This window comes from Eulemur rufifrons, chromosome 8, assembly GCF_041146395.1.
Source record: "Eulemur rufifrons isolate Redbay chromosome 8, OSU_ERuf_1, whole genome shotgun sequence".
NCBI lineage: Eukaryota > Metazoa > Chordata > Mammalia > Primates > Lemuridae > Eulemur > Eulemur rufifrons.
The window spans coordinates 100084979-100098638 of record NC_090990.1 but is presented as its reverse complement, the minus strand read 5'-3'; the positions used below and the strand labels follow the sequence as shown (position 1 = coordinate 100098638).

The 13660-nt window shown below is 39.4% G+C and overlaps 1 protein-coding gene and 1 non-coding gene across 3 annotated transcripts in view; one reads left to right on the top strand and one right to left on the bottom strand.

Moving 5' to 3' along the window:
• Window positions 1–13660, bottom strand: part of LOC138390787 (GON-4-like protein) — a 73462-nt gene that overhangs the window by 58516 nt on the left and 1286 nt on the right. For both annotated transcript variants that reach the window (XM_069480454.1, XM_069480453.1), the window contains exons 2-3: window positions 12502–13032; window positions 2862–3053 (exon numbers count right to left, since the gene is read on the bottom strand). In XM_069480454.1, coding sequence (XP_069336555.1) covers window positions 2862–3053; window positions 12502–13006 — 697 coding nt within the window. In that variant the 5' untranslated portion in view covers window positions 13007–13032. The remainder of the gene's footprint in view (window positions 1–2861; window positions 3054–12501; window positions 13033–13660) is intronic.
• LOC138390992 (U5 spliceosomal RNA) lies at window positions 5637–5753 on the top strand. The gene has a single exon (XR_011234639.1). It is a non-coding gene; the product is annotated as a U5 spliceosomal RNA (small nuclear RNA).

Sequence of the window (13660 nt, the reverse complement as noted above, 5' to 3'; positions counted from 1 at the left end):
AATCCAATGTAATTCATGATAAAAACTCTCAGCAGCTAGGGATAGTAGAGAATATCCTCAGTTTCATAAATGACACCTATAAAAAATCTGTAGTTCAATGGTAAAAGACTGAATGCATTTCCTCTAAGATCAGGAAAGAAACCATTCTACTGGAAGTCCCCTAGCCAATGCAATGACAGAAAGAAAAGAGGGAGGGAAGAAGAAAAGAAAGAAGGAAGGAAAAAAGAAGGAAGGGAGGGAGGGAAGAAGGACATACAGATTGGAAAAGAAGAAAAAAACTATTTGCAGAAGACTTAATTATCTATATAGGAAATCCTCAAAGAACCCTCAAAGAATCTATGAAAAAAATCTATAATAAGCTAATCAGTGAATTAAGCAAGATCACAGGATACAAGATCACAGAATACCAAGAAAAATAAAAACTTATATCAATCAAAGACTTATATATGAAAGTTTATGGCAGCTTTAGTCTTAATAAGCAAAAACTGGAAACAACCCGACTGGAAATAAACAAACTGTGGTACATCTATGTGATGGAATATTATTCAGCAATGAAAAGATACAAAAACATGGAAATCTCAAAAGCATTATGCTAAGTGAAAGAAACCAGATGTGAAAAGCTACATATTATGTGGCACCCCAGATGGTATGTAACACTGTGGAAAATGCAAAACTATAGGAATAGAAATGAGACCAGTGGTGGCCAATGGTTGAGAATGGGGGACTGCAAAGGGGAATGAAGGAAATTGTGGGGTGACAGATATGTCCCATATTGGTTGTGGTGGTAGTTAACACAACTATATACATTTTTTAAAGCTCACTGGATAAATTTTATTGCATGTAAATTATACCTCAATAAACCTGACATTAAAAAAAATCAATCTAATGTACCACATTAACAGAATAAAGGAGAAAAACCATATGATCATCTTAACAGAGATAGGAAAAAGTATTTGATGAAATTTAAATCATGATAAAACTCAAAAACTAAGAAAAGAAAATAATTTACTTAATCTGATAAAATATTTCTATGAAAAGTCTACCACTATCATTGTACATAATGGAGGAATACTGAATACTTTCACCCTTTGTTCATGGACATCTACTACAGACATTTCTACGCAGTAATGGAGGTGTACTGTACACAGTAAGAAAAAGAAATCAGAGGTGTTCATTTTAAAACCATTTGCTAAATTGAATAAAGGCGTTTTTGTTTGTTTCTTTTTAAGAGTCGGGATCTCACTCTGTTGCCCAGGCTGGAATGCAGTGGAACTCCTGGGCTCAAGCGATTCTCCTGCCTCAGCCTCCCAAGTAGCTGGGGCTATAGGCATGTGCCACCACCACGCCCAGCTGAATAAAGGAATCTTTATTCACTTGTCTGTAAGCATTGTATTTCACAATAAAAAATAATATACTTCAAAAAACTTTTAAGGGGCCAGGCACCAGTGGCTCACACCTATAATCCTAGCACTCTGGGAGGCCCTGGGGCAAAAGGATCACTTGAGCCCAGGAGTTTGAGATTGCAGTGAGCTACAATAAGGCCACTGTACTCTACCCAGCATGACAGAGTAAGACTCTGTCTTAAAAAACAGAACAAAACAAAATAAAAACAAAAAAACTTTTAAGGGCCGGGAGCAGTGGCTCATGCTTGTAATCCTAGCACTCTGGGAGGCCGAGGCGGGTGGATCGCTCAAGGTCAGGAGTTCGAGACCAGCCTGAGCAAGAGCGAGAACCCCGTCTCTACTAAAAATAGAAAGAAATGATCTGGACAGCTAAAAACATACATATAGAAAAAATTAGCCAGGCATGGTGGCACATGCCTGTAGTCCCAGCTACTCAGGAGGCTGAGGCAGAAGGATTGCTTGAACTCAGGAGTTTGAGGTTGCTGTGAACTAGGATGACGCCACGGCACTCTAGCCCGGGCAACAGAGCGAGACTCTGTCTCAAAAAAAAAAAAAAAAAAAAAACTTTTAAGGATGCCTAATCCTATGAGCTGGCAATTCTATTCAACAAAAAGTACACATGTTTACCAAAAAAAAATCTATGGTAGAATGTTCATAGTGTCACCATTCAGAGTATGTCTACGATTGTAAATTATCCAAATCCCATCAAGGGTTAAATGGGGCTAGACACGTGATCACTAACACTTATAATCCTAGTACTATAGGAGGCCAAGGCAGGAGGAACACTTGAGGCCAGGAGTTTGAGAACAGCCTAAGCAACATAGCGAGACCCTGTCTCTACAAAAATTTTTAAAAATCAGCCAGGTGTGGTGGCACGAGCCTGTAGACCTAGGTACTTGAGAGGCTGAGGTAGGAGAATCCCTTGAGCCCACAAGTTCAAGGTTACAGTGAACTATGATGGAGCCACTGCACTCCAGCCTGGGCAACAGAGCAACTTAAAAAAAAAAAAAAATTGAATGGATTAAAAAAATGTAAAATATTCACACAACAGAATGATATACAGCAATAAAAATGAACAATCAAGGAGTACATGTAACAATGTCGATGCACTTCATAAACATAATATTTAGTAGAAAAAGGGCAGTCACAAGAAGTACACACCATGATTCCATTCATATCAGAAGACAAAGCAAGTGAACCAATATATGGTGTTAGGCATCAGGATAGTGGTTAACCATGAGTGGGGGATAATATCATATTAATAACTGAAAGGTGGCCAAGATGGACTTCTGAGTACTGATAATATTCTATTTCTTGATTTGGTTCCTGGTTACACTGCTATACCCAATTTGTGAAAATTCAGTGAACTCAGGATATCTTAAGATATGTGCAGTTTCCTGCATATTATACTTCAATAAAGAGGGATTTTTAATTTAAAAAAAGAAAAAGAAAGCCTACCCATTGGAATAAACAGTCCACCGTCCTCTATCTCTTCCTCAGGTTGGCGAGGCAGAGTTCGGACTGGCTTTTCTTGAGGAGAGGCACAAATATCTGGCTGGGATGATTTCCTAGGCTGGGTTCCTGGCTTTGAAGATTGGCTCCCTGGTAACAGTGATGGTATCTCCCCTCCGGTATGCATTTGAGGTTTCCCTGGAAGAATCACAAATATTGCTTCACACTTTGCCCATTCTCAGTCACACTCAGTTATAGAAATCAGCATCTTGTTATAGTCTTTTTAGTAAGACAATTTCATGAATGAAGCATATTCTATAAAAGCATTCCCCTCCCTTGAAGATTGTATTCTAAGAAATACACTGAAATCAAAACTCAGATCCAATTTACTCATCTATAAAGTCAGGAAGTTGAACTAGATAATTGCTAAGGTCCTACTAGATTTTTTTTTTTTTTTTGAGACAGTCTCACTCTATTGGCTGCGCTAGAGTGCCAGTGGCGTCAACTCCTGGGCTCAAGTTATCCTCCTGCCTTAGCCTCCTGAGTAGCTGGACTATAAGTGTGTGCCTCAGAAAGAGAAGTCACACACCATAAAAGAGATCTGTAACCTGTTTATCGCCAACCTAATAACTGTAAATTGATGACATGAAAATAATTAGCTAAGAACTATATAAATCAACTAATTACAAGCTGAAATCTGCCTAACCGAATGACTTTTAGGAAGCAGAGAAGGAAAATAAGCATAAGTAGAAATTAGGGTACATAAATAAATTTTAAAAGAACAAGTACAGGCCGGGCGCGGTGGCTCACGCCTGTAATCCTAGCACTCTGGGAGGCCGAGGCGGGTGGATCGCTCGAGGTCAGGAGTTCAAGACCAGCCTGAGCAAGAGTGAGACCCCGTCTCTACTAAAAATAGAAAGAAATTATATGGACAACTAAAATATATATATACAAAAAATAAGCCGGGCATGGTGGCGCATGCCTGTAGTCCCAGCTACTCGGGAGGCTGAGGCAGTAGGATCGCTTAAGCCCAGGAGTTTGAGGTTGCTGTGAGCTAGGCTGACGCCACGGCACTCACTCTAGCCCGGGCAACAGAGCGAGACTCTGTCTCAAAAAAAAAAAAAATTAAAAAAAAAAAAAAAAAAAAAGAACAAGTACAATTCTATTAGAGTAAACATTACTAAAGAGGAAGGTTAAAACACTAACACCTGCAGTCTAGAAATAATTTAACAAAGTACCAATTGTAACAAAATGTCAATACTTCAAAATAATCCAGGTATCTTTTCTTTTTTTTTAAGACAGAGTCTGGCTCTGTTGCCCAGGCTAGAGTGCTGTGGCGTTAGCCTAGCTCACAGCAACCTCAAACTCCTGGGCTCAAGCAATCCTTCTGCCTCAGCCTCCCGAGTAGCTGGGACTACAGGCATGTGCCACCATGCCCAGCTAATTTTTTCTATATGTATATTTTTTAGTTGTGCAGATAATTTCTTTCTATTTTTAGTAGAGACGGGGTCTCACCGTTGCTTAGGCTGGTCTCAAACTTCTGACCCTGAGCAATCCTCCCACCTGAGCCTCCCAGAGTGCTAGGATTACAGGTGTGAGCCACCGCGCCCAGCCTCAGATGTCTTTTCTATATATTTTTCAATTTTTCTACAGTGAATATGATGCTGCTGCTTTCATAATCAGAAAACTAAAATGTTACTTCAAAGAGAGTAAAACAACAAAAAGAATATGCATTAAATAGTAAGATCATGGATGATTTTTCTTTTTTTTTTTTTCAGACAGAGTCTCACTCTGTTGCCCAGGCTAGAGTGAGTGCCGTGGCGTCAGCCTAGCTCACAGCAACCTCAAACTCCTGAGCTCAAGGGATCCTCCTGTCTCAGCCTCCCAAGTAGCTGGGACTACAGGCATGAGCCATTATGCCTGGCTAATTTTTTCTATATATATATTTTTAGCTGTCCATATAATTTCTTTCTATTTTTAGTAGAGATGGGGTCTCACTCTTGCTCAGGCTGGTCTCGAACTCCTGAGCTCAAACGATCCGCCCACCTCGGCCTCCCAGAGTGCTAGGATTACAGGCGTGAGCCACCGCGCCCGGCCTGTTTTCTTCTTTAAAACTTTCAATATTTTCCAAAGTACACCTACATTAATTTTCAATCTTTCTTCTTCCTTCCTTTCTCTTTGTTTTGCATATGTGTTATATTTCTAATTACCAAAACAAAAAACAAAAAAAGTTACTTGAAAAAAAATTCTGGGCCGGGTGCAGTGGCTCACACCTGTAATCCTGGCACTCTGGGAGGCCGAGGCAGGTGGATCGCTCGAGGTCAGGAGTTCGAGGCCAGCCTGAGCAAGAGCAAGACCCCATCTCTACTAAAAATAGAAAGTAATGATTTGGACAGCTAAAAATATATATAGAAAAAAATTAGCCAGGCATGGTGGTGCATGCCTGTAGTCCCAGGTACTCGGGAGGCTGAGACAGAAGGATTGCTTAAGCCCAGGAGTTTGAGGTTGCTGTGAGCTAGGCTGCCGCCACAGCACTCTAGCTAGCGCAACAGAGCGAGACTCTGTCTCAAAAAAAAAAAAAAAAAAAAAAAAAAAATTCTGGATAGACATGCATAATATTCTTTTATTGGTATTACTTGTATACCCCACTAAGTAAAGTGCAATGTGGTAGAATCAACTTTCAATTATCCAGCTTAATGAAGGGGAGTGATGTTACAGATAATCCTAAATAATAAATGTTAATTCATCTACATTTGTGTATCTGTAAACTGACCATTAAAAATACTCTGGTTTCTCTTCAAAACGAATAAATCTTTCGCCTTTTACTAAAGATTTCCGTGGAGAGGGACAGTTATGAGTTGTCAACCAAATTTTTTGAGGTCTTGCTTAGGCAAGGAAAAAAAAAACAACAACTCTAGATTCCACTTCTCAATAGCTGAGTGACTACAGTTAGTTAAGAACCCATAGTTACTTATCCATTCCTTCTCTAGCACTTTCATCTTCTATTTTCCTCCAGTTTCTCCTGTCTTCATATCACAAATATGATTTATCTTGAAAAAAATTCAATAACCTTGCTGCCTCCTCTCGTTATTTCCCATTTCCCACTGCAAAACATATCATTGGTGCTTTCATTCCTCCCTCTTCAACCCCATCATATGATATCCTTTTCCCAAAAAACTCTCCTAAATCTACTCTCAAAGATCATCAACCTTCCAGGCATTATCCTTCTCTCTCCTTTGCCTCTAAATTTGAAAGTACCTTGTTTTTAAAGCTCTCCTCCCTCCTCTGACTTCTACTATTACTTCTCTGGTTGTTCCTGAACTGTGATTTCCTTCCTCAATTCAAAATTATCTTCAATCTGCTGCTCTTCTCCCTCCATGTTTGTTTCCATGGAGAAGAATCATGACTAACACTTTGAACACTTCTAGTTCTTACCTCTTACAAAAATTCAATCTCAGATTTCTATTTTTGCCTGATGGCCCCATTGTCACCTTACACTCTACATACCCAAATCGGAATTCCTTTTCAAACTCTCAAATATCTTCCCAATGAAGGCATGCTTCCACCTTCCCCCACACCAGACATCTTAAGTGCCAGTCTCGAAGCAATGTTAATTCTTTCTTTGTAATGTCTCTGTGTATACCTGTTCTTCTCCATCCTTACTGCCGGCATCCTATTCTAATCCTTGATAAGGTTGGAAGGGGAAAACTACAAAGCTGCCTATAATCTGGATCTACTCTTTCCACCTGAAGTCTTACTACTCTCCCACACAAACACAGCACTTCTACATGTTTGCAGAATATGCTATTCTACTTCCACTCCTTCCCCAACAATCTATCGACTCCTATGAATCCTTTAAGCTCCAGTATCCCAAATCCTATTTATATGTACCACATACTCTAGCACTTAATCACACTGCATTACACTGCTCCAAATGGATTATGTGTTTATACTCTGTCTTCCCCATTAGACTATAAGCTTCCCGAAGTTAGAACCATGCCTTCTGCTTCTTTTAAACGTCACATGGATAAAGGAATCATGTATCAAACCAAAAATCAGAACAAAGGATTTCTACACTACTTTCAGACATGATAAGGAAGTTTGAAAAATAACATTAGACATCAAAATATGTTTTACAGGTCATTGCAATGATTTACTAAAACTACTGAACAGAATTTTTTAAATTTTATAGGTCATCACAATTTAAGTTGAATACTTTTTGTAAAGTGTTATCATACAAGGAAGTGGTACACTACTACTGTTGGTACTACTGTTGAAAAACTTTTTGATAATGAATAAAAATCTGCCTCCCTAATAGCTTAAAACCACTCTTCTTACGTTCACCATCTGGAATCTGCTTCCTCTTCTTTTTTTTTTTTCCTTTTTTTTATTTCATCTTATTGTTATGGGGGATACAGAACTGCAGGTTACATACGTTGCCCATGTACCGCCTTTCCCCCCAAGTCAGAGCTCCAGACGTGTCTGTTCCCCAGACAGTGCGAGTTGCACCCATCATGTAGGTATATATCCCTCCCTTCCCCACCCTCCCCTTCCCGAGTCAGTACCTTCAAGCGTTACCATTCCCCAAACGGTGTGCAGTGCACTCATCGTGTAGGCATACACCCATCCCCTCCCCTACCCCCCACCTCAGTCTGATATCCGATTGGTGTCGTTCCCAGATGTGTATTTAGGTGATGATCAGGGAAACCAATTTTCTGGTGAGTACATGTGATGCTTGTTTTTCCATTCTTGGGATACTTCACTTAATATAATGGGTTCCAACTCTCTCCAGGAGAACCATAGAGATGTCGTATCTTCATTATTCCTTATAGCTGAGTAATATTCCATGGTATACATATACCACAGCTTACTAATCCAATCATGTATTGATGGTCATTTGGGTTGTTTCCACATCTTTGCTATTGTGAATTGTGCTGCTATAAACATTCGGGTACAAGGCCGGGCGCGGTGGCTCACGCCTGTAATCCTAGCACTCTGGGAGGCCGAGGTGGGCGGATCGTTTGAGCTCAGGAGTTCGAGACCAGCCTGAGCAAGAGCGAGACCCCATCTCTACTAAAAATAGAAAGAAATTATATGGACAGCTAAAAATATATATAGAAAAAATTAGCCGGGCATGGTGGTGCATGCCTGTAGTCCCAGCTACTTGGGAGGCTGAGACAGGAGGATCGCTTGAGCTCAGGAGTTTGAGGTTGCTGTGAGCTAGGCTGATGCCACGGCACTCACTCTAGCCTGGGCAACAGAGTGAGACTCTGTCTCAAAAAAAAAAAAATAAAAAAATAAAAAAAATAAAAAAAATAAACATTCGGGTACATGTGTCTTTGTTACAGAATGACCTTTTTTCCTTTGGGTATATGCCCAATAATGGGATTGCTGGATCGAATGGCAGGTCTACTTGAATCTGTTTAAGATACCTCCATAATGCTTTCCACAGGGGTTGCACTAGTTTGCAGTCCCACCAGCAGTGTATGAGTGTTCCTGTCTCTCCACATCCATGCCAACATGTGTTGTTTTGGGTTTTCTTGATAAAGGCCATTCTCACTGGGGTTAAGTGATATCTCATTGTGGTTTTGATTTGCATTTCTCTGATGATTAGGGATGTTGAGCATTTTTTCATATGTTTGTTAGCCATTGTTGTATCTTCTTTTGAGAAGTTTCTATTCATGTCATTTGCCCACTTTTTGATAGGGTTGTTTGATTTTTTCTTGCTGATTTTCCTGAGTTCTAAATAGATTCTTGTTATCAGTCCTTTATCTGATGTGTAGTATGCAAAAATTTTTTCCCATTCTGTAGGTGGTCTGTTTATTCTCGTGACTGTTTCTTTGGCTGTGCAGAAGCTTTTTAATTTAATCATGTCCCATTCATTAATTTTTGTTGCTGCTGTGATTGCCTTGGGGGTCTTCTTCATAAATTCTTTACCTAGGCCAATGTCTGTAAGAGTCTTGCCTACATTTTCTTCTAGAATTCTGATTGTATCACGCCTAAGGTTTAAGTCTGTTATCCACCGTGATTTGATTTTTGTGAGAGGTGAAAGCTGTGGGTCCTGTTTCAGTCTTCTACAAGTGGCTAACCAATTCTCTCAGCACCATTTATTGAACAGGGATTCTTGTCCCCAGAGTATATTCTTTCCTGCTTTGTCAAAAATTAGGTGACTATATGAGGATGGTTCTATATTTGGATTTTCTGTTGTGTTCCACTGGTCTGTGTCCCTGTACTTGTGCCAGTACTAGGCTGTTTTAAGAACCATGGCCTTGTAGTATAGTTTGAGGTCTGGCAAATTAATACCTCCCATTTTGTTTTTGTTGCTTAAAATTGCTTTTGCTATACGGGGTCTTCTCTGGTTCCATACAAAGTGTATAATTATTTTCTCTACGTCTGTGAAGAATGATGTTGGTAATTTAATAGGGATTGCATTGAATCTGTAGATCACTTTAGGTAGTATAGACATTTTAACAATGTTGATTCTTCCAATCCACGAGCATCGTATATTTTTCCATCTATTTGCAAGTTCTGCTATTTCTTTTCTCAGTGTTTCCTAGTTTTCCTTATAGAGGTCCTTTACCTCTTTAGTTAGGTATATACCTAGGTATTTTATTTTCTTTGTTGCTATTTTGAAGGGTATTGAGTCTTTAATTTGGTTTTCCGATTGACTGTTATTGGCATATATAAATGCCTCTGATTTGTGTATATTAATTTTGTAGCCTGAGACTATCCCCATTACTTTTCAACATAGTATTGGAAGTCCTTGCGAGAGCTATCAGGCAAGAGAGCAAAATCAAGGGAGTCCAAATAGGGAAGGAAGAGATCAAACTCTCACTTTTTGCTGATGATATGATGCTATATCTGGAAAACCCCCAGGATTCAACCATGAGACTCCCGGAATTGCTTCCTCTTCTACATCATGGTCTTCAAATATTTGACGACTGACGACTTTCTTACCACTCCGAAAACTTCCCAAGATAACCATTCCTACCATATCCAGGGTCTTCATAATACTAGTTATCCTCCTCTTAATATGCACCAGTTTGGCAATGTCCTCTTAAAATGTGACATCAAGAAGTGAACACAATATTCCACAGGGGGTATGACCAGCACAATATACCATCAAGATTATTACTAACTCCCTTGTCTTGGGCATTATATCTCTATTACTACATCAACAATTAAAGTTTTTTAGCAGGGTAGAAATTTAAGAATTTCTATACTGAATTAAGCTAGGAGTCAACTAAATCCCTTAACTAAGATTAGATCTCCCATATTTTACATTTGAGCAATTCAGGTTTGATATGGTTCCCTTCCTTTCAAATTAAATATAGGACTTCACATTCATGCCTACTTAATTTCATAAAGCAAAATTCAACCAATATGCTGAGATGTTTTTGAAAACCTGATTCTGGCCTGTTGTGGTGGTTCAGACCTGTAATCTCAGCACTCTGAGAGGCCAAGGTAGGAGTACCACTTGAGGCCAGGAATTCAAGACCAGCCTGGGCAACACAGAGAGACCCTGTCTGTACAAAAAATTTTAAAAAATTGGCCAGGCATGGTGACATGTACCTATCTGTAGTCCCAGCTACTTGGGAGATGGAGGCAGAAGGACTGCTTGAGCCCAAGAATTCGAGGCTACAGTGACCTATGATCATGCCACTGCACTCCAACCTGGGCAACAGACTGAGACTCTGTACAAAAAAAGAAAAAGGAAAAAAAAAATTTTAAACAAGAAGAAAACATGATTCCTGATTCTATTCTATGCTTTATATGCCATTTGTCCCAACTCCTTGAATTAAGCTGTTGAATTGATACTTATCTCCTCACCATTTTCTTCAAACCATCACAAAAGGAATGTATTTTTCCAGTAAAAATACCTAACTTCCAGTATCTTTTTCCTGATCTAGTTTACTCTGTCCATAGTTTTTTTAAAAATGAACAAAAAGAGAAGAAAAGGAAATGAATAGGGAGAATAAAGAAAAGCCTTCATTTGTCCTGTCCTTACATCTAAATAATGAGTACTCAATAAGACTGAGTCTTAAGCATTTGCCTCACTAAGTGGAAAACAACTATCAAAATAAGAAGTAATTTTAAAATAATAAGTTTTTGGTCAATTTATGTAAGTACCTACTATGTGCAAGACAATGTACTGTCTTGTTTTGTTTTATATTTATATGGTCAAAAGTGAAGTCCAGGCCGGGCGTGGTGGCTCACGCCTGTAATCCTAGCACTCTGGGAGGCCGAGGTGGGTGGATCATTTGAGCTCAGGAGTTCGAGACCAGCCTGAGCAAGAGCGAGACCCCATCTCTACTAAAAATAGAAAGAAATTATATGGACAGCTAAAAATATATATAGAAAAAATTAGCCGGGCATGGTGGTGCATGCCTGTAGTCCCAGCTACTCGGGAGGCTGAGACAGGAGGATTCCTTGAGCTCAGGAGTTTGAGGTTGCTGTGAGCTAGGCTGACGCCACAGCACTCACTCTAGCCTGGGCAACAGAGTGAGACTCTGTCTCAAAAAAAAAAAAAAAAAAGTGAAGTCCATATAATCAGCAAAATGGCATAGCTGCTTATTTACCCTTTTTTATTCTCCCAAGAAATTCTTTAAGAGAGTAACAGCGAAAATAATTTGTAACTCATAAAAAACCTGCTATTCCTGCCTACGTTCCCAAGTGAAATATAGGTGTCCCAGAATCAAGTTAATAATACAAGCTACTCAGAATGAGGTTGTAACTATAGAGCCATGTGCTATGACAAGGGCTGATTCTACAGGAGAGCACTTTTCCCCAAAAGAGCTTTCATCTTTGACAACATGTTTCAGACAACTCATGCACTATTTCATCAGTTTTCAAACACAGTAAAGTCAGAAACATGAAATTCTGCTGTATAAACACATACAATACACAATGTCATCATCAACACAGTACACTAACCACTTACTAAGACTATATCAGAAGGACAAAGTAAGAACAAGTGGGCTTAAAATACAGCAAAAAAGGAAAACAGTTTAAAAGTTAGTCAAAATGAATAAGAGAAGTTGAAATCTCCTAAAGCATAAATATGTTCTGCTTAGCCACTAAAATGACTGTCATCTACACGCAGGAAAAGTTCAAACACCTTAGCATGAAAAACAAAACCCTTCACAACCTAAGCACAATCTATTACTCTGAAGTCATCTCCCACCACTTCTTCCAAGCAAAACTGTGTCACCATCCTCTTCTGCCTATGTACCTCTGTGCAGACTGTTCCGGGCCTAGGTGTTCATGCCACCTTCTGTCAAACTGCAACTCATCCTTCAAGTATGAAGGGTCATTCATTTCTGTAGAGCCTTTCCCCATGTCCCAGGCAGTAGTCTCTCCCTTTAAGCTGCTGCCAAATCACAAAAGACTACCCATCTCTCCAGATGTGCAGAATTAAAGATGAGAGAAAGAAAAGAAAGGGATACAGAAGAAGATCTAGGGAACGGAAAGGGAAAAGAAAGTCTCTACCCATTCATAAAGTTCACTGCTGACCCTTAGGAGCACCGAAGTTTCGATTCCATAACAAACAATATCCCTTTTCAGAAATACTATTTTGTAAAGGCACTACAGAGAAAGCAATGACAAAATGATATTGACAAGGAAAATGTAGCCTAAAGACCCTTACCTCCTTCTTCCTTGACTTCTTCAACAGGCTCTCCTGAAAACGGCTCCTTTATGATAGGATGATCGCCTCTGTCTTCTTGGGTAACTGGCCCAGGCCTAAGTGCAATTTTCTTCCCTCTCCTTGAGCCAGTGGCCTGGAGTTTTCCTTTACCAATGTGTATATTAAGCGGGTAGGAAGACTCCAAGGAAGGTAGGGCGAGTCCCTGAGAGATGGCCACATCCACAGCTTCTACAACTGGTACATTTGTGTCCTGCATGAGCATCCTGGGGTTCAAAGATGTATCCTCCATACCAAGCTGATTTCCTGCATCCTGCACAGATTGTACTTCAAAGCCTGCGACTCTGCCATGACTTGGACCCCAGAATAGTGACACTGACCCCAAGTCTTTAACCTGGTCAGACTCTTGTTTAACAGCTGATTCTAGGTCTATGTGGTCTTCCTCCTGGTTGCCCTTATGCTGTGGGGACTCTGTCACTGTACTTCTTCTCTTCTTACAAGGCAACATTTTAAAAGTCCCACTTTTTTTCCATACTGAAAGGACAAAAGCAAGTTCTCGTCACCTTCATATTAATTAATGATAACATTTGTTCAATTATCTTTTCATTTATTGATGTCCAATCACAACAAAATACTTCATACCAAAGGCACAATTTCTCTTTAGGTGTAAGATGAGAGACAATGGTTAGAGTGACTGACTTCAAATCCCAATTCCACTACTGACCAGTATGTCACCTAGCCAAAGGACTTAACCTTTCTAAGCATCTGTTTCCTCAATAGTAAAAAATGATTGTTCTTATCTCAGAGAGCTGTTGCAAGAATTAAATAGTAAATGATTAGTAAGTGTTAGGTATTATTATTACTACCATCAGGGAGGTAGACTAGCATGATGCTGAGAGTAAACTGTGGACCAAACTGGATTTGCTTCCCAAGTCAGCTCTCTCCAGCTTTGTGACCTTGCCAAAGTTACTTAACCTGAATCTCAGTTTCTTTAGCTATAAAATGAAATAAAAATAGCATCTACATCTTTAGCTAGTAAGTGATTCACAAATGTTTGCTACTGTTTTCATAAGCAGCTACTTCCATTAATAGAAACAATTCAAAAGCAAAATGTGGCTGTTTTAAAATGCTAGTAACAAATTTTGTGTTGAAACAAGGGAGA